General features: G+C 33.9%; 1 protein-coding gene across 9 annotated transcripts in view; it reads right to left on the reverse strand.

Annotated features, from left to right (window-relative positions):
• Nucleotides 1–12914, reverse strand: part of LOC120077810 (vacuolar protein sorting-associated protein 51 homolog) — a 37160-nt gene extending 24246 nt beyond the window's left edge. For 2 of the 9 annotated variants that reach the window (XR_005481841.1, XM_039031864.1), the window contains exons 1-3: nucleotides 12561–12914; nucleotides 6620–6885; nucleotides 3108–3247 (exon numbers count right to left, since the gene is read on the reverse strand). Coding sequence is in view for 5 of the 9 variants with exons in the window: in XM_039031864.1 (XP_038887792.1) it covers nucleotides 3108–3247; nucleotides 6620–6802 (323 nt within the window). In the remaining 4 variants the exon portion in view is untranslated. Of the gene's footprint in view, nucleotides 1–3107; nucleotides 3248–6619; nucleotides 6890–12560 lie in introns of those variants that run through there. The other 7 variants (XM_039031869.1, XM_039031871.1, XM_039031868.1 and 4 more) reach the window with 6 other exon arrangements.
• Between the last annotated feature and the right edge of the window lie 8912 nt (nucleotides 12915–21826).

The following is a 21826-nucleotide window of genomic DNA, read 5'->3' on the forward strand; positions in this document are numbered from 1 at the left end:
TATTCGCCACCAAGCTGGAAAAGATAATAAAGTGGCAAATGCATTAAGTAGAAAGGGAGAACTATTAATATCCTAGCTGGGGAGGTCACTGCCTTCCAACATATTCCAAATCTCTATCCAAATGATCAAGCTTTTGAAGAGATTTGGTACAAATGCTCTAACAATATTAACTCCGCTGACTTTCACATATTTGATAATTTTTTGTTCAAAGGTGATTGCCTATGCAATAGGGGTGTTCGTGGGTTGGATTGAAGTACTTTTCAAATCCAACCCAATTGTTCGAGTTGTAAATTTCTACAAACCAAATAACTCTTATTAAAAAATGAACCCAACCTAACCCAACCATAAAATATTTGGGTTGGGTTGGTTCGGGTTACTCGCGTCATTTATTTAAATTTTTGTTCTAAAAATAAGTAAAATGTTAATATGTAGAAATTTGACTTAATTATTTTTATATATTGAATTAAGATTAACAACTCAATTTCAATTTGTATAATGCAAATTTCTTTCCAAAGTGCTAAAAAAAAATTTTTTAGGAGTTATTAGAGAATAAATTATCTAAAAAGTAATGAAATTAAATAAAACAAAGATAAATATATGTACATATAATTGAGTCCTAAGTAAAAAAAAATACATTCTAAAGTAAATAATAAGTTCGGGTTGGTTTGGGTTACTTTAGGTGAATCTTTGAACCAACCCAACCCAAAAAAAATTCATTTATTTGAATCCAACCCAACCCAAACCGCACGGGTTGGGTTGGGTTGATTGATTTTTTTTAGGTCATTGGGATTTTTGAACACCCCTATTATGCATCCCAAGTACTTCACTTCGGGAATGTTTAATAAAAGACCTTCATTCCAAAGGTTTAGCTGACCACTAATGTCAGTCTCTACACACCTTTACCAACTCCAACTTCTATATGGGAGGATTTAACTATGGACTTTGTCCTTGGACTACCAAAAACCCAAAGAGGACATGATTCGATAATGGTAGTTGTAGACCGGTTTAGTAAAATGAGCCATTTCATGGCTTGTAAAAAATCTCATGATGCTGTATATATAGCTAACCTATTTTTCAGGGACATAGTTCGATTTCATCGCATTCCTAAAACAATCATTTCAGATAGGGATGTCAAATTTCTTAGTCACTTTTGGAAAACACTATAGTGCAAATTCCATACTTCCCTTAAATACAGCACAACCAGTCACCCTCAAACCGACGAACAAACCGAGGTTACCAACCGGTCATTGGGCAATTTAATCCACTGCCTATGTGGAGAACACCCAAAACAGTGGGACTTAGTACTTGCACAAGCTGAATTTGCCTTCAATTTTATGAAGAACGGATCTACAGGGAAATGTCCATTTGAAATTGTATATACTAAACTCCCATCTTCAACTGTTGATCTCGCCAACTCCCTTCCTCTGTTGATCTTAACAGCGATGCTGAAGAGATGACTGAAAAGATTGTTCAACTTCATCAAGACAAGCAAACATCGAACGAGCAAACACTTCATACAAAAAGGCAACTGACACATATCGATGTCTCCTACAATTCCAAGAAGGGGATTTGGTTATGGTTCATCTTCGCAAAAACAGATTCCCCGCTGGCACATACAACAAACTCAAAAATAGAAAACTCGATCCTTTCAAAATTCTTTGAGCATATGGTTCTAATGCCCATTGTCTAGACCTACCACCAGATTTACACAACAACCCAGTGTTCAACGTAGCAAACTTGCATCCTTATCATGCTCCAGATGAATTTCACTTGGCAACTTGAACGATGTCGGATATAATGATGGTGCTAAGGGGGTGTCAACCTAGTTGAGATGCCCAGGTGCACCTACTGATCCTTTACCTGTTAATAATCGATAACCCTTGTATTACAGTTAGTTGTTAGCCCTTGCCTATAGTTGTTAACCAACCTTAATTGGTTATAAGACTTATAGGCCTGAACTCCTTGGCACCTTCCTTCTTTGGAATAATCCACGAATGTTTACGCAAGTGATCGTTTCAGAATGCCTCTTTCCAAAGAATTCTTCGAAAACATTTTCCAAGTCCTCCTTTTATTCCAGTTATCTTGGAAAAAAGCCATGGAAAAGTTGTCTGAACCAGGAGACTTATTTCTATCACTCCCAAAACCATCTTTCTAATTTCCTCCGGAGTAAAGGGAACCTCTAACTCCTTACCCTCTCTGGACGAAATGGGACACCACTCAATGCCTTAAACAAACGGCCTTGGCCTAACCATAGGGCTTAGTAGGTCCGAGAAGACCGACACAACCTCCTCCACCACCTCCTTATCACTACAAGTTCGCTCCCCACTGTCCTTGATCAAAGGACCTATAGAATTCATGTTTCTTCTACCACTAGCTGCTCGAGGGAAAAAAGTAGAATTGCAATCCCCTTCTTTTGCCCACTTCAATTTCATTTTCTAACCCCAACTAGTATTCTCCTTTCTAATCAAATCAACAAACTCCCCTCTTTCCACACAAGATCCATAAGCCCCTCAATCTCCTTTACATCACAAGCTCCTCAATCCTATTGAGAATTTCCTGTTTTTAATTTTTATCACCAAAGACCTCTCTATTCCAAGATTTGAGAGTACCTTTTAAAACTTTTAGTTTCCCCATAAAACCATACCCTTTCCACCTCCCCTGAATAGGAAGATTCCATAAAGAAATGTTTGCTTTGAAGGACGGGTGATCGAGCCACATATTCTCAAACCTAAAGGGATCGGGACCCCACCGTTGGGTACTTTTATCGTAAATTAAAATCTCGCCACAATTGGTTGGTCAATTAGAGTGTCATAAATACAAAAGCGTGCTAAGGAAGTGGGAGCTTATTATTGAGGAGTGAAGGCTCAAACAAAGATTCTAATTTCTATGTTTTCCATATCACCCAGGACTTATCCAACCTACAGTACACAACTTTATTCATATTATATTTCACATATGGCTCCTCGTTTCATAAGCCTAATTTTGATCATATACTAACATAAGCTAGAGAAATGGTTGACATTGACAAACTTATAAACAGCATTCACAAATCACACACAAATATCAGCTTGATAATTTTTGGAAAGAAAGAAAAGAAAACAATTCACCTTTTAATTGTATCAGTTGCACTGATGAATTTATTGTAATTTTCATAAACCAACATTTGAAGATCTGTGTCAAGATTCTTAATCTCGGCAGCCATTTCAACGTGTCTTTGAAGGAGTCCCTCCAAATTCGACTTTTGCACCTACATAGCATGCCACACTAAAAATTATTAAAAAAAAAAAAATCTATATTTTACATTACAACTAATAATGAAGTTCAGACTCAGATACATCAACCAAGAATTAGGGATGGGACTCAAATCCCTTTCAATATCTTTATTAGGGATGGGACTCAAACGAGTAGGTAAACTAATTGATAAAGGAAGAATTATACATGAAGAATAGACTATTGGGAGCCTATTTTTCTGATAACTGCAACAATTTCACGTTGGAACGCAGTAATAAATTAGACATTTGTTCTCAAATTGAAAGATAATTTTATTAATATTAAAAATAAAAATAAATTAATTTAAAAAAACCCAGTTAAAACATAAAAGCAACAACCAGAATCTTTCATCAACATACAAGAAAGAACAACAATAAAAGACCTCCCATCTAAATTAATCAGTTAACGTTGTGTACATTTTCACCCAAAAAAATCAATTGAAGAGGCCCTCCTTATATGAAGTTCGAGAACATATTCATATTGTATGTAACTATGTATATTTATGTTTTAATACGAAACAATTTTATTATATGTATTGGTATAGAGTCCATCAAGTGGATCCTTTAGTTAATTTTAAGCTTGGAAGTGGGATCATAATAGATTTTTGTCATGACCATTCCATCACATCTTTTGATGTAGCCTAAGTATTCTCAAGGAATAAGCCTCTAAGAATCAATCATATGAATCTTTTATTAAAGTGATAAAATTGTTTCATACAAGAGGGGAAGACTCCTATTTATGGAGTTTTATTACAAGTGGGAACAAAAGGAGAATTAACCTAGAATATTACTGATGTAGCCCAAGTACCTCAAGGAGTAATGCTCTAAGAACCAAGATTGTAAATCTTTTATTAGATTGTAAATTTTTTATTAAATTATAAATCTTTTATTAAAATGATAATGTGTTTCATACGAGAGGGGAAGACTCCTATTTCTAGAGTTTGTTTTTGCAATGAAGCATTGACGGTTTCTATTCATATACTAACCCTATTTCTAGAGTTTGTTACAAATGGGGGTTGGGAATTAACCTAGAATATTGTCCAATCAACCCATTCTTCCTACATCATTTACCCAATTACCTAATTAACTCATATTCTTCTTACATCATTCTACACCCCTCCAAAAAGAAAACTCGTCCTCGAGTTCTAAAAAGAAAAAATGGAACAATCGAGAAATAAAATAAGCTCGTTCAACAAAGTATAGCCAAACTAACCTCCTACATCTTGAACAAAAATATTTTGATTAAAGAAATAAATCCAAGACAGAAAACCAATATTGCCATCAAAAGATGAACTTCTCCATCAGCCATAAATCCAAAAAAGACATTTCCATCAAGCTCATAACTGTAATCATAGGACCAATCACAAAAGAATTGCTTCCAAAGAGAACCCCCTTTAAGAATCACATCTTCTTCATTATTTGCTTCAAGTTCTTTGACGTTGTGATAATTGATTTCCAACACAATAGGTGTGTCATTCTTGCTCGATTTTTTTATTTCCGCTTTGACATTTAAAGTTTCGATGTTTGGTACCTGGATTTCTCTTTTTCACTCGAGACTACGTCCGAATCGACATCTTCAAATTCTTCTTTTTCTTCTACTTCGTTCACATGATTTTTTATCCAATCACCTCGGTTAACTATACGGATCTCAACAAGATTTTCTCCAATTTTATCTTCAAGATAATCTATCTGAAAAGTTTCCAACTGTGATTCCTTTGTTTTTTCTTCCGTATATGGAAACAATCCATTCTTGAACTCTTACAAATGAATTGATAATTGATCTATACTTTGAGACATTTTTCCCAATGAATATTGGAGTTCTTTTGCTATTTCCTTTATATTCTCCACTACTATAGGATTAAGGTAGTCATTTTTGGGATCTTGAGTATGTTTCCATCTTATAATAGGTATAGGACTAATTCTTTGATTTTCTTGAATAGATATCAATATTACTTGGTCGTGTTTCATAACTAAACGAGTAATTACGAGCCTTGAACGTTTTTCTTGGGTTGTAAAAATCAATTTTGGATGATTCTGGATGATTCTTTATTTTTCTTCTTCCTTGATTTGAATTTTAAAGGGTTCTCTCTGAATATATGTGGGTTGTTTAGCAACGAGCATAACACTCAAAGCTCCCTCTTGTGATCAATGTCGCCAAGAGTTTCCCAGTCTTCCATCGACGGCAGTCAAAGTTGGTCCAGACGATTGCTCTAATACCAAATTGATGTAGCTTAAGTATTCTCAAATGATAAGCCTCCAAGAATCAATCATATAAATCTTATATTCAAGTGATAAAACTGTTCCATACAAGAGGGGAAGAAGAATTTATAGAGTTTTATTACAAGTGGGGGTAAAAGGGAAATTAACCTAGAATATTACCCAATTACCTAATTAACCCCTATTCTTCTTACATATCTTTCCTTCCTTCCATCTGCTACCTTTGTTTATCCGATCAGTGGGTTGTTTCCAACATTTTCAAGGAAAATATTTTCCAGTTTCATTGGATTTCTGTTGGAATCAAATATTTTGTGGCCTACTGTAGTGAAAACTACTTTAACAAGTATATGGTTTGAAAGTATTCAGAGGAGCTTCAAAATACTTTGTTTCCATGGAATGACTGTTTCAGTTCTGCTTGTCTTAAAACTTCTTACCAGTGGTCCCAAAGCAAGCACTTTGTTGATTACTTTATTAAGGATCTTTATCTTAATTGAAATGTTTTTATCTTTTCAATGTAACTCAGTATCGTTTTTCTATATTTTTACTTATTTTGGTATTTCTCCTTCCACATATTATTGTAACTTCAATCCTAGATGGTGTGTTCTATGTTACCATTTCTCAGGAAGACAAGCATCTATTCTTTCCGCCTACGTTAGTGTGCTGTAATGTAATAAGAGAATATAGAATTTTGTGGGGTATTTCACAGTAAAGCTCAAAATAACATAAATCAAATACTTCCTTGTAGAGAAATCAACATTTCATTAGAGGGTATTTTTGAAACTTCAAATCAACATTTCATTAATGTAATGAAATATTCAAAAGGGAGGAAACCTCCAGGGGTAATCTGCACCGACTGTACTTTTAATGGATTAGTTTCTTTTTAAGCTCCTCCACATGGGAACTTTGGTTCCCTTTTGTACTTTTTCACCTTATGAATGGAAATTACTCTTACTAGTAATAAAAAGTATTTTAATAGAAACAGCAAGAAACTCCACCCCCCCTCCCAAAAAAAAAAAAAATTGTAAAAAACGCATATATCAAAATATACTTAACATAATAAATTAAAAAGAGAAATATAAGAAATGAAGTAAAAATAATAAATAAATGAGAAAGAGATAGAGTTTAAGACGTACTAGAATGCTCATATACTGATCAGGATTAAATGAGGTGGTGTTAATGGCTTCTAAAGGAGAAGTGTATCTATTAGATGAACCCATGGATGAGCTAGACATTGAAGCATCAGGGGCGTAGAAGCTAGATAGCAGATCCCTCATCCTTTTAGCTTTTTCATCCATTGGAACATCATCGATCTCCATTTCTGCTCCTGCTTCCTCCTTGTAAGCTCTTCTGACTATATTCTGGATCTTTCGTTTTTACTTTAAGCTAATCCTACTTTCTGCTGCCTCCACAAAATAACATTGAGCTAGTTATTTGGTTTCATGATACAGTTATCCAGAAGCACATATCAAGTATTCATCTTCTGCCCTCTCGAAACGCAAGCAATAGTGATTCTTACATATTGTTAATAGAATAAAAGACTTTTGATACGCTTTCGTAACTTAATGTCATGAACCATACCTTTTTTAATTTGCCAGATGTAATATGACACAAATAATTAAGGATGCATTATTAAAAAAAGGGATCAAAATATTAAATATAACAAACACTTGTAGCATTCATGAAAAATACAAATGAACCCTTCCACTTTGTCAACAAATGATAAACATTTTCATTTGATATTAAAACATATATCTTGCGCTCCACATACATTATCCGTACATCTTGATCAGCTCTTTTTATTGCTTGGTTCTTCAATAAAGTATTGCCCTGATGAAAGCAGCTCAAATTCTTTCTTGATAAAGCCTTTTTTTTTTTTTTTTTTAAGGAAACAGAACTTTTCATTGTTGAAATTAAAAGAATCTAAGGCTCCAAATACAAAGATATCAAAAACAAGTATACAAATGAAAGACAAGGAGAACTTTAAATATATCAAATCAAAACTAAACAACGCTGCTTAAAAACAGGGGAATGAAGCAACTGTTTAACCAACTGACCAACAAAAGAATGCCAAAAGGCTTGCAACGATATAGGAAGTTCTAAAAAGCCTGCAGCTTCGATGATAATAATAAGTTTACGTATTCCTATTGTTGATCTGCCAAGAGTGACGTTCATAGGCCCACCGAGAAATACTAATGTCCCCACCAATACACCAAAGTTCAAAACAATAAGTTGAATTCCGGTCAAAGAAATCTTCTCTCTTTATAATTAATAGCTCCATATACATTAGACACCCAACAAAAGATCTTACATTGAGTCATAATTTTGTCTGATAAAGTGTAACCACCTTCAAGAATTCCAAGGGAATCACCAATTTTTCAACCCACATAATAAGAATGCCAACCGATTTTCCGAAAGCTTCTACAAAAATACAACCGATTTCCCGAGAATAATGGAAAGAAAGATGCGAAATGGATGAATTTCTGGGCTCAAAAGACAGATCTGAATCACTAGTGATTTGCTTTTGAAACTTAAAAACTCTTCCAATCCCAAATGAGAAGACAAAACCTCAATACTAGATTGTGCTAAGTGGTTAACCCAAGAAGAAGAAAGGTTATTTTCGGGTGTCAAATTAATTTCACCACATTATTGAAGGGTTGAAACCAATTGAAGAGCCAGTAAACATTTGTGGCCACTGGCTTTTTTCTAAGTAGTAAGGATCCAACAAAACCTTATAAGGTATTGTGTATAAAATCATAGGGTAAAAGCCCTTTATGTCAAAACCCGTTGTGTCCAAGAAGATTACGATTCATAATCTTTTCGTTTCTTGTAAATCTCTCCCTTTCCCTGAACCAATTAGATAATAATGAATGGCTAAAACTTACTAGTTAAAATAAAACTAAATGGGCCAAATACCAAAATACGCATACAATTTAGCTTATTCATCTCTCCCTTACCCTGATCCAATTAGATAATAGTGAATAGCTAAAAACAGAATGTATACCTATTATATCATTCAAATCCACAAGTTTGTATCGTTTTTCCTTAGTTTCGATTTGAATTGTACAATACACAATTTTTTTTATAAGAACAACTACTTTCATTGAGAAAAAATGAAAGAATAAACGAGCATATAAAAAACCAAGCCCACAAAAAGGGGGAGTCCCTTCTTGAGGGGGAGTCCCACTACAAGAAGGGACTCCAACTATACAGAAACATGTCAATAGAATAATCACAAGAAAACCTTCGAAATCGAAGCCCAGTACGAAACATAAAAACGAACAAGAGACCAGATTTCTCTAGCTTCCCTCTCAACCCCCTTAAACACCCTACTATTCCTCACACCCCATAAAACACAAACAATAGCACAAATACTAGCAAGCCAAAGGAAACGGCCTCTCTCCTCGAACGGCGAGATTGAGGAGGAACTCCTCGATCATATCTCTAACATCTCTTGACGCACACACGTCAAGAAAAAATGGTCCCAAACGAAGCTCGCAATATCACAATGCCAAAGAATATGGTCCAAGTCTTCCTCCGCCTTCCTGCACAAGATACAACAAAAAGGCCCGACCAACAAAGGCAACTTCTTAGCAAGCCTATCCAACGTACTAATACGGCCATAGAGAACCTACCAAGTGAAGAATCTCACCTTTCTAGGAATCTTAATCCTCCACATCGGCGAAAAGACAGACTCACCCACAGGGGAAGGATCAACCAAATACTGGAAGAAAGACTTGCACGAGAACCCTTCCAAAGGATTAGGGCTCCAAACTCTCACTTCTCTCCTTCCAAGCCGAAAGGGGTGACTCTCAAGAATAGAAAGGAGGGCAATTACATCCATTGTTTTCCTATCAAAAAGAGCACGATGAAACCTAAAGGAAAATGAACAAGAGCTTCCGCTGCACATGAGAAAATCAATCACAAAAAGATTTGTAGGAAAAGATAAATGATACAGCCGAAGAAATAACCCACAAAGAGGTCTTTCCCTCATCCAGCGGTCTTCCCAAAAATACTTCTCTCTGCCTTCACCCACCACACACTGAACCCAAAGAACAAAAGCAAGAAGCTCTTTTGAAATATTTTTCCAAAGATTCCAATAAGTAACTTTAATCCCTTTAGTCAGCCACTCAAAATGATGGGGACCATGTTTACTAGCAAGACTCAGAGGAAAAGCGCCATAGCCATTTGGCTAAAAGGGCTTAGTTACGAGTCCTAAGGTTCCTAATTTCTAACCCCCCCCCCAAAAAAAACCAGTTTAACAATGACCTCCCAACTAAGCCTAGGGATGGCAACGGGGCCGAGCCGGGAATGCACTCCCCATCACAAAATGATTTGTAGGAAAAGATAAATGATGCAGCTGGAGAAATAACCCATAAAGAGGTCTTTCCCTCATCCAGCGGTCTTCCCAAAAATACGTCTCTCTCCCTTCATCCACCACACACTGAACCCAAAGAATAAAAGCAAGAAGCTCTTTTGAAATATTTTTCCAAAGATTCCAATAAGTACCTTTAATCCCTTTAGTCATCCACTCAAAATGATGGGGACCATGTTTACTAGCAAGGCTCAGAGGAAAAGCGCCATAGCCATTTGGCTAAAAGGGCTTTGTTACGAGTCCTAAGGTTCCTAATTTCTAACCCCCCCACAAGAGAACCAGTTTAATGATGACCTCCCAACTAATAAGCCTAGGGGATGGCAACCGGGTCGGGGATGCACTCCCCATCCCCATTCCCCGTTTTGGGGGTCAGGATCGGGGAATCCCTGTTCGGGGATTCGGGTCCCTACAGGGAAAAATCCCCACTTTTTATTTTATTATTATTTAAAATTAACTAAATTTAATATTTACATTGATATTGTAAATTTTATGTAAGACTGGTCAAACCGCCCCACCCCGATCGGGTCGGAGACCTGCCCCTGCGGGAAATTTTGCCAACCTATAATAAGGTGCAAGCCTTTTCCTTTTCCTTCGTCAATCCCTTCCCAAAGAAAGTCTCGCATCATTCTCTCCAAATGCTTGCACACCTCACCCAAAGCTTTAAAGAAAGAGAAGAAATAAATCGACATGCCACTCAAGATTGATTTAATCAAAGTAAGACAACCCACTTCGGAAAATAAACTCTTTTTCCAAGAAGCCAACCTACTGCGGACTTTGTCCATCATAGGGTCCTAAAAAGAAACATGATTCGGATTAGTCCTAAGAGGAAGGCCCAGATACGAAGAAGGAAGGCTTTCGATCTCAGAGTCAATCCATTGCACCCACCTGTTAATCTTATCCCCCTCGCTATTAATGCCCAAAATGCAACACTTTCCCTTGTTTATCTTCAAACCTGACATCTCCTCAAAGAAGGCAAGAACGTGATTGAGCATCAAGAAAGAATTTGCATTTCCAAAGTGGAAGAAGAGGGTATCGTCTGAAAATGGGAAAGGGACACCTTGTCCTTACCCATCCCAAAGGGCTCGATTAACTTAGCATCAATACACTTACTCACCATTTTGCTGAGCACATCCACAACCAGGAGAAAAAAGGAAAGGAGAAAGAGGATCTCTGCTTCCAACCTCTCAACATCGTCACTTTACCTCTAAAGCTCCCATTGATGAAAAAGGAGTAGCTTACATTCCTCAAGCAACCCCACATCCACATTCGCCACCTACAACCAAATCCTTTCATTTCTAAAACCTTGTCCGAGAAATTCCAACCCACATGATCATATACCTTTTCAAAATCAATCTTAAACAGCTCCCCTTCTTTGTTTCTAGCTCTATAGTCCTCTATCGCCTCGTTGGCTATAAAGGCTTGGTCCAAAATTTGCCTCCCTGCCACGAAAGCCCCTTGCGCTTCCAAAATAGTCAACGGAAGCACCCTCTTAATCCGATTCGCCAACACTTTTGCCAAAATTTTATACACACTTATGATGAGGCTAGTTGATCTAAAGTCCTTAACTAGTCACCGACTCCTTCTTCGGGATTAAACAAACATAGGTTTCTAACATGGAGTTATTTAAGATCCCCCTTTTGTAAAATTCCTAGAAAACTTTGACAACATCCTCCTTCACCAGAGACCAATTCTCTTGATAAAAGGCCATAGAAAACCCATCCGGCCCAGGAGATTTCGAACTATCGCTTCCAAAAAATGGCCGTTTTAATCTCCTCAACTGTAAAAGGCTCAAACAATATGTCCTTATCCTCCTCATAAATGGAGTTCCAATCAATCCCTTGGACAAAGGGTTTAGGCGAAACCTCTAGACCATACAGATCGAAGAAAAAATTAATAACTTCTTTTTCAATCTTCTTCTCCTCCTTTATCACCTCCCCAGAAACGATAACCAAGGGGCCAATTCTATTTCTACTCTTCCGACCACTCGCCTCCCAGTGGAAAAGCAAGGAGTAGCAATTCCCTTCCTTAGCCCATGCTGACTTCACTTTTTGCCTCCAACTGCATGTTTCCTTCCTAACCACTTCCGCAAAAAGGACCTTAAGGGATTTCCCTTTCGGCTTTCATGGACTCCTCCACTTTCATGAATCGTAGAATACACATTGTATCTTACGATTTCACAACACTGCTACTGATACCAAAATAAAGGGCTGAGGTATTCAAAAAGTATTTAGGGATCCAAAATTCAGTGGAAGTTGAGCTTTAAATAGGCCGTAATTAAACAGATTCAGAACTTTGCTAGTCACTAACCATTAAAAAACAATCTCTGGAAATAAGGATTGGATAGGCTTAGGACTTTAAATTATAGAGAGACTATTTTAATGCCAAAATCACTCTCAAACATATATTTACTTTTGTTTGGAACCCCTGATTTTGGAAGAATTCTAAATCAAGGTGCTTCGATACAAGGAAAGAAAAAGGGTAGGCAATTTGAAATCAGAGTATAAAATTTTCATTTCACGATTTTCAACTTTAAAAAAATGTTTCCAATTCTATCCCATAGAAATTTGGTTTTTTAATTTAAGCCTACGGTAGTTGAACATTGATTGTAGAAGAAATCAACAAAAAGAAAATTCTTCTTGATTATTTTCATCGTCAGTGAAGAGAATATAACCCAACGAAACAAAATAAAGAGCAAACAAAACCTTGGAGATCTGAAAAATGGGCGGGAGCGGGAGCGCGATCTCACCAACGGCGCGGGTTAGAGGCTTAATCACTGTGTTTCTGAGGGAGAAAAAGGAGATAAAAACTCTGATTGCTCGGAGGGGCGATAGTATGAGAGGGAGAGGGCGGCGGCGGCGATTTCGTCAGAATGCTGCAGCGTGTGGTGGCAGCCGCTGAGACGGCGTCGGGCAAGGAACAGCGGGGCGGAGCGGGATGCAGTTGGCCGGTATTGGGAGGGAGGGGTGGCTAAACGGGAGGGTTAATGAGACAGAAATTGCAATTTTAAAAAGGAAATTAGAAAAACCATTGTGTTCTGAAACTAATTAAGAAGAAGTTGTCACTTTTGTATAACTCAGGCAAAGATAAACGTAATAAACTAATTAGCATATATATGTGATGTTATTTTTATAGTTAATTTGTACTTCTTTTTTACTATTAATAGTATATCTTTATAATATAGTCAGCAAAAATTCCACTTACATACTTCTCCGTAGTGCAATAACATTATCAATTATGTCGTGCGATACAAATTTAGATAGATGAAACCAATTCCTATTTCATAGGATACAACTATAAACTAAACTCACATGATTTTCGAGAAAGACATAATAAGATTGGATTAGTTATTTGGCTCAAATAGGGTTAGCAAAATTCTCCGTGGGACCCGCCCCGATCGGAGCGGAAAATCTCTGATTTGATCGGGGATTGGGGTCAAATTGGGAAAAAATTTGGGGCCCTATCCAAGGATGGGGGCGGGGCGATTTGATATATTTATATTTTTACAAATATATATTTATAATATATAAAATAATTTATTTATATATGTGTTTATAATGTATAGTGTTAGATTGGAGTTCAATATTTAATATCAAAATCTAACTCTAAGCCTAAGAAGTCAAGCTAAACTCAAAAAACTTAAATAAAAACAAATTTTAATTAAATAAATAAGGGAATCCCTACAGGAAACGAGGAATGGGGCCCTGCGGGGACCCCGTTTTCCGAAGAATCCCCACCCCCGTCCCCGCTTTCAAATGGGCCCCGCAGGGACCTCGTTTCCTCGACGGAGAAACAACTCTTATGACTCATGGGTCAAACCAAGGTCTGTAGACAAAAACATATCACCGCGACCAATACGCCAAATATGTACTTATGTAAGAGTAGACATGTTCTGTAAGCCATTTCATTTGCTATCAAAATCCATTTACTCTGTTAGCTTCTCATTAGTTTTTCGAAAAATATGCAGTACCCCCTGAATACATCTCTTAAAAAGACGAATTCCTTTATCTAAATACTTTCCAGACTACTTATTTTGTCTAATATTTTTTTAAAGTACAATATCCCTCCTATTAATCCCTGAACGTGAAGTAGGATTTAGTAGAATTTCTCAAACAAAAATAAATAAATAAATAAATAAGATTTAGTAGAAAAAATGTGTCATACGGGATGGATAGAATTGAGAAATATTAAGCAAACTGGTAGATTGGAAATGTACCTATATGTACTATATTAAAATCTATACTAGGCAAAAATGGGGAGAATCATTTTTATGTTTATTCCCATTTTACCCCCAACTCCTATTTAAGAGGAATTCTTAAATTGATGGATCAAAAAACATCTTCTCACTCAAAGCACCTCTTATAACTAACTGTTTGTGCATTTAAAACGTATCAATTATTCCGATAGAAATCTACACTAAAACACATGGAAATCTACAACACATTTGACGGAGAAAAATATTATTATCAAATTAGACATCTTTTTTCAATCATTCCAAAGGAACTCTATGGTAGAATACCTTTTAATGAGAGAAACGTATCATTGAATAAGTTATGTCATCTATATTTGTTTAGTTAGCACGATTTGTTTTATTTCTTTAAGTATATTATGATGTGTAGATTTATTTTTCTTAGGATATTTTACCATCAACAAATTTTTAATTTTATTTTATTTTAACATACATCTGTTTGCATTGTGATGCTCCCATATTTTTGTATTTTTTGTATATTATGTATGTACTCAATCACTAGGGATTTTTTTAAAGACTGGATTGTGATTAACTTATTATCAAATAAGATATGTTATCTCTATTTTTTGTTTCTCTATCTTTTTTTGGTATCCGTTCTCATTTATTAAGTATGATGATGGTCTAAATTTGAAATACAATCTATTTATTTTGATTTAAACGTTTGTTTGTGTTGGAAGTTGGAATAATCTTGAAAACAATATTTTATACCTAAATATTTATGTAACATCCCGAATTTCAGGAAAATTTAAGTTAGTTATCTAAATTATTGAGTTTTGATTTCCCTTTCAAATTGAATTAAATTAAAATAATCGAAAAGATTTTATTGGTTAAATTGAATTTAATATATTCGAACTAATTATCTTGAAAATATTGAATTTTGTTTGATTTTGGATTTTAGACCCAACTTAAAACAATTTATGAGATAATTAATTTTATGTGGTTTTGAGTTGATTTAAATATTTGAAATGATTTAATTTATATTAAATTGATGGATTTTATGTCATTTAATTTTGGTTTTTGAAGCCTAAATTAAGATAATTTGAAAACTTAATTGATTTATTAATTTAATATAATATTTGGAGATTTTGAAGATATTGTAATAAAATATTTTATTTATCTTTTCAAAATTTGAAAAAAAAAATGAAAGAATTCATATTTTTCGACATTAAATGTGAGTGAGAAGAGGCTGAAAATCGAGGAGAAAGCAATTCGGTTTTTTAGCGACAGCTTCCACAAAATTATCGATAGTCAGAGTTTGAATCATTGGATCGTACTCAAATTTGGTCCGTCTATTCGAGACATATAGGGTTTCATTTTGAACAATAAAATATATAAAACTGGAAATTATTCTCTCTCACTCTCGAAAACCCTCCTCATGCAAGACCCCCACTACCCCGCTAGCCTAAACAATTTACGTCGTCCGACAAAAACACCCACTGCCTATTTATAGTTACCACCGCTGCTGATGTCATTGTCACCGGAACGACAACAACACCCACTGCCTATTTATGGTTACCGCCACCGCTGATGTCATTATCACCGGAATTGATATCTTGGGTAAGTTATTTGATGTTTTATGGGCTCTCTTGGAAGATCTTAAATACCCATCAAATTTTGGTTTAAGTTTTAGCTCACCCATATTGTTTCGATGTTAAAATTGGATTTTGTTTTTCGATAAGATTAAAATTGTTAGGCGTATGAGTATTTGTTGAGAATTTTTGGATACTCACTAAATGTCGGGTTAATTTTTTTTTTAATTATGATTTATGGAGATTGGATTAAAAGGTCTAAAGTTGTTGTCCATTAAAGTTAAAGGTGGATTTTGGTGATATAGTTGTTGGATTGTGTTAATTTTGAAGCTTCAAATTGGTTTTGACATCAAACCGCATGTTGGGGAAGTTGTTTGGAGACATTTGGGTTAAATTATGATTGGAATTATGTCTTAAATGATGGAATTAATTTTGATTGTTGGTATAGGGTTTGATTCAAGAATCAAAGGATTTTGATGTGTTGTTCACCAAAATTTGAAATCAATTTCGAGACAATCTGGGTAAGTAATTGGACCTTGGGACTGTAAATATTTGGCCTTAATGGATTATGTAAATTGGTTGATTGAAAATTTTGGCTTTATTTTGGAAATCTTAATTTTTAATTTATCACTAAGACTTGGTTCGTGATCTTTTGAGCAAATAAAAGTTAAGGTTGTTTGAACTCGTATAAACTAAAACTTGAGGTAAGTGTCTTTCTATTGGTTCGTCTTCGAACCAGTCGTCCCTACCACTTTGGACTGCTTATGTAAGATTACTTGAACTGTTTACTTAAGAATACATGGACTGATTACTTAAGATTACATAGACTGTTTCTTGAGACTGCTAAGACGGATTTGAATAGTTATTCTAGACTGTTGGGACAGATAATTTATGATTGATTGAACTGCATGACTTAATGACATTGACTGACTAGATTGGACTGTTTTGTTTATGATGATTGTACTATTGACTGAAGATATATATAAAATTTTACCCCTAAGATAAACAACAGTAAAACATAACATGGGAGTTATATGAAAACTAATGCATGCTAAGTTATAAGGTTATTGTTAGTTTTTCTTATCTGGGCAGGTATACACGCTATGATTCATGTTCCTTCGGGTTCATGTCTATGACTGATTCATGTATATTCGGATTCATGTCTATGACTGATTCATGCACCTTCGGGTTCATGTCTATGACTGATTCATGTACATTTGGATTCATGTCTATGATTGATTCATGTACCTTCGGGTTCATGTCTATGACTGATTGGTGGACCTTCGGTTACATACATGTTCCTTTGGGATCACTACGACTGATATGATAGGTGTATACTGATGCCTATATAAACTAGCTAATAGGTAGAAATGTACACAGGGCAGGGCGGGACCAGGGATGTCATTCTCCATCCTCGTCCCCGCTCCCCATTTTATTCCCCATACCCGTGAAATTTTCACGGGGATTGGGGCAGAGATTCCTCACGGGGATCGGATTCCCCGCGGGGAATTTTTCCCTGTTATCTTTTTTTGTTTTTTTTGTTAAAAACCAATTAATTTAAATCGTTAATATTAGCAAATTTTAATTAAATGATTAAATTTATCACTAAATTGTTTATTATGGTTAGTTTTATATGACAATTTGAATTTAAAGATAAATTACTCAAATTTTGGTCTAAAAAAGCTAATTAATTTTTTAGTAAAAATAAATAAATATAAATCAAATTATTCAACTATATAATCTAAATTTAAATATATTCATCATCTTTCCCAATTACATTTGTATAATAATAATAATAACATGCCATTAGATAATTATACTAAATAAATATGTAGAAGCTAATCGGGACGAGTACGGGGAATAGGGCGGGGTCGGGGCCGAGGAATGCATTCCCCGTTCCCGTTTAGCTCACGGGAAATTTTTTTCCCACTCCCTCCCCCGTTCCCCGCCTAATCGGGGAATCCTCACCCCGTCCAGGACGGAGCCCTGTCCCCGTGGGGAAATTGGACATCTCTATTAATAGGCCCAGTAGCGGGTCACTTACTGGGTATTGTTATACTCATCCTTTCTTCATTCCTGGAACAGATTGACGAGTGACAGACGGGACCCGTGACAGAGAACCACATGGGGACAAGAGAAATCGCTTCCGCTCAGTCTATGTTTTTGTGATTTGAATGTTTTGACACTATAATTTAATGTGAGACAACAAATTTTAATGTTTTGAATGTTTTATTCATAAATATTATTTTTAGGGAACCCAGAATAAAAGTTTTATTTATTTATTTATTTCTAGTTAATTTTTTTAAAAAAAATTGTCCTTATTGTTTTAATGAATTTTTATGGTCAAAATATCTGAGTTTTAAATGTGTATTTAGTTGTAACGACCCTTGTCAAAGTATGTCGTTACAATTTCTACACTTTTAAAGATCAATTTATTTTGATATACATTGTTTTAATCACTGATTTTCTTTTCAAGATTTGACGGTGACAAATATATTATCAAATAAGGTATAATCCATTTTTTCTCTTTCTCTTTCTTTTCATTTTTCTTTATTGAGTCTTGTTTCTCATATCTTTAAAGTATTATAAGGTGTCTATATTTCAAATATAATCAATAATTTTACAAATCTAGTTTATTGTTTTATTTTTGACATTTTTATGAGAGATTTAGTTGAGTTTGTTTGTTGTTCAAAACTTGAAAACAATATTTTATATCTAAACAATTCTATTTGTTTTTAAAAATCATTTTATTTAATATACATTTGGTTTTAATCATTGAATTCTTTTTCAAGATTTGACCGTGACAAATACATTATCAAATGAGGTATAATTCATTTTTCTCTTTCTCTTTCTTTTCATTTCTTTTTAGTCTTGTTTCTAATCTCTTTAAAGTATTATGATGTGTCTATATTTTAAATATAATTAATAATTTTACAAATCCGATTAATTGTTTTATTTTGACGTTTTGTGTTTTTGTTGTATTATTTTATGTATTTTTTTAATCACTAGTTATATTTTTGAAGATTGGAGTGTAACTAAAATCAAGTTTCATTTTTAGTATTATTCAATTCAAATTTGGAGAGATTTAGTTGATTATTTTTTTTTTTACATTTTATCAACCTTCAAATCTTGAATATAAAATTTTATATCTAAACAAATATTTGATAGAACCTTGATTTTTATTTCTCTAATAGAGTATTTAAACAAATCTTTTATTTTTTTTTTAGATTTGACAAATAAACTTAAAAAAAAAAAATGTTGGTACTGAATCTAAATTAAGATTTTTTTAAAAAAAGTTTAATGTTGAATACAAATAGGTGTATTTAAACCATTTTTTTTTTAAGAATATAAAATTATTCATGAATAACTAATTTGAAAATACTCGTCAATACAAATAAAAAAACTATCATAAGCTTCTTCAAAGACGGGGGTTAGTAGAGATATACACGTTAAATTTTTTTTTTTCCCCAACCTTTTGTATCTAAACCATTCTTCATTTTTTTTTTTTTTGTTATGTATTTCTTTCTTTCTTTTTTGTATTTTAAGAATATTCTTTAAGAAAGTAAGACTATACTTGCATAAAATAAAATAACAATAAATAGTTTTTCTAAACAAGTAAAATCGTGTACCATTTTATTTTGTTAGACATTAATTTTTAAATTATTTGAGTTTTTTCAATACAAATTAGGGGAAGGGGATTTAAACCTAGAATCTCGTCCTTAGTTGAACTCAACTAAACTGTTATTGACTTAAATTATTTAAGTTTGTAATACTAAAAAATACATATCTAACTAATACAAACTTAAATAATTTTAAAAGTTAATGTCTACTTAAGTTACTTTTTATTTTAAAAATCTCTAATTCAACCTTCCATCATTTTTTTTCCCTTTAAAAATCAATTAGATAAAAAACCCAAAAACAAACCAAAAACAAAACAAAGTTAACAAACAAATTGGATAATATTTATTATGCCACTCCTCTATAAATTTATAACTTTTATTTCAACTACATATATTCTAGTTTTATTCATCATTTTCTTTTTCATTTATATCTCTTTCACTATTTTAAAATTTAGGGTTAAGTATATTAATAATTTAACTTAAAGAAAATTATCCTTTTTCAACAATGTCTAATTTACTTGGTTTTTCTTGGTAAATTAACTTAAAGCTAATACATATAATTTTAGCGATTATTTTTTTCATTGCTAAATTTATGTCAAAAACTTATTATTCAAACTAAATGAAATATATTCATTCAATATTTCTGTGAGTGTTGGAGTACACCCCGACTAATAACCTGTTTGGCTCTATAACATTTGGGTGTCAAGAAAACTTGTATGATATTAAATTCTAAATAAGCGGTCACTGTAGATTGAACTCATGATCTCTTAGTCATTTATCAAGATCATGCTCATTATTTATCTTTAGCCTCTAGGTCAATCCTTGATGATTCAAAGTTTTGAAATATTTCAAAAATAATCATTGTGTGTTTTTTCTTAACATTTTTATCCACCAACACATTTCAAGTTGATAGTGATACATTCCTTTTATAATAGAGAATGTTTGGGGAATTGAGTTGAATTTCACATGTGCGTGGAGTTCGAAATTAGAGGTATCTGGACAATTTTTTCGAACCTGAATAATCTACTTCTTTGCTGACTACTTTTTCTTTTTGAAATATTTTTATTCAATAATTCTGCATATTTTTTAAAAATATATATGGGTTGCTTTTTATTATTATTATTTTTTATTTTTAGAAGTACACATGTATTGTTGGGTGTTTTGAAAAATAGAGTTGGTTTACTTTTGGGTCATTTCAATTTCCCAAATTTTTAACTTTTAATTAAGATGTCAACTTAAAACTTTCACATGTATTTTACAATTTTTTACATGTGACCATTGTATTTTAGGTACACAAAATACTTTTGTTCATACGAACAACAAAACTACAATATACTTTCACATTAGTAGATTGTATGGGTGTAATATGCATAAAAAAAGGTCATCAAGGAGTTTAAGACTTTGTATGGCCTTTGTGTCAAATTATAGGTTAAAGTTTATCATGCATGCATGTTGGTGTTGGAAATAGGATCAAAGTTTCACATTGGTAAGATAAGGAGATAATCATGGGTATATAAGAAAGGATAACTATCATCAATGGTATGAGACTTTTTGGGTGAAAGTAAAAGTAATAAAGTCATGATGGTTTATGGCTGAAGTGGACAATATCATACAATTGTGAAGATATATGGAGGTTTTTTGTCCTTAACAAGTGAATAAGAGCGACACCAAACTCTGACTTAACCATGTTGGTAGAATCCTCAAGTGTCGAACAAAGTAGTGGAAAGCCTTAAAAGATGCAATCGTGGTGGTATCCATACGTGGATGGCACCGAAAGTGGTAGTTCAGTGAGGTGGTCTTTGCACGAAGGTGGTTGTCGTCGAAGCATGTCGCTGGAGTGAGTCGGCAATAGTCATTAATGGTGGCTTATAATCGGATGTAGGCGTCAGAGATAGTTGCCGAAAGTGTTCGATGATTGTCATAGGAGTTAGTCATTTGCAATGGTTGGTGAGTGGAGTTATTGGAAACATTGGAGAGAGGGAAAAAGAAAGAGGTCAAGATGGAGTTTCTCGATAAATATACAAACTTCAATAGTGCACTTTAAAAATTAGTGGAGTTGAGTTATTTTACACCAACTTCACAAGTTTGTGGTCTAAATATTGAGTTGAGTATTTAACTCAATTCAACTCAACCTATATCGTCAATGCCCCAAACACCTCCCGTATCTTATCTCGGTCAAAAAAATCATATTTTAGGGACAAATATTTTTATTATTAGTGTTTCTCACACTTTTTAGAATATCCCTCTTGAGTCCTACATTTCGACCATCTAACACATTTGAATTTCAACGTTCTCCATTTCGACACAATCAACATTTGTATCTCCATTTTTTACACTAACATTTCATTATATTGTTTCTTCTACAACGTTCAACGTTCTCCATTTTTGCAAACAACTTTTTGTACCTCTACAACTTTGGAATCCCACATCTTGGCAGCATTTCGCATAACATTTTGCTATTAAATATGTAAGATATGTTTTGTATTTCATGATGTCCTAAGTCTATTTTTTGTTTTTAGATCATATACGACATGATAAATGACGTATAGATATACATGTTTGGCTAAATTATA

The sequence above is a fragment of the Benincasa hispida genome, chromosome 5 (assembly GCF_009727055.1).
Source record: "Benincasa hispida cultivar B227 chromosome 5, ASM972705v1, whole genome shotgun sequence".
Lineage (NCBI taxonomy): Eukaryota > Viridiplantae > Streptophyta > Magnoliopsida > Cucurbitales > Cucurbitaceae > Benincasa > Benincasa hispida.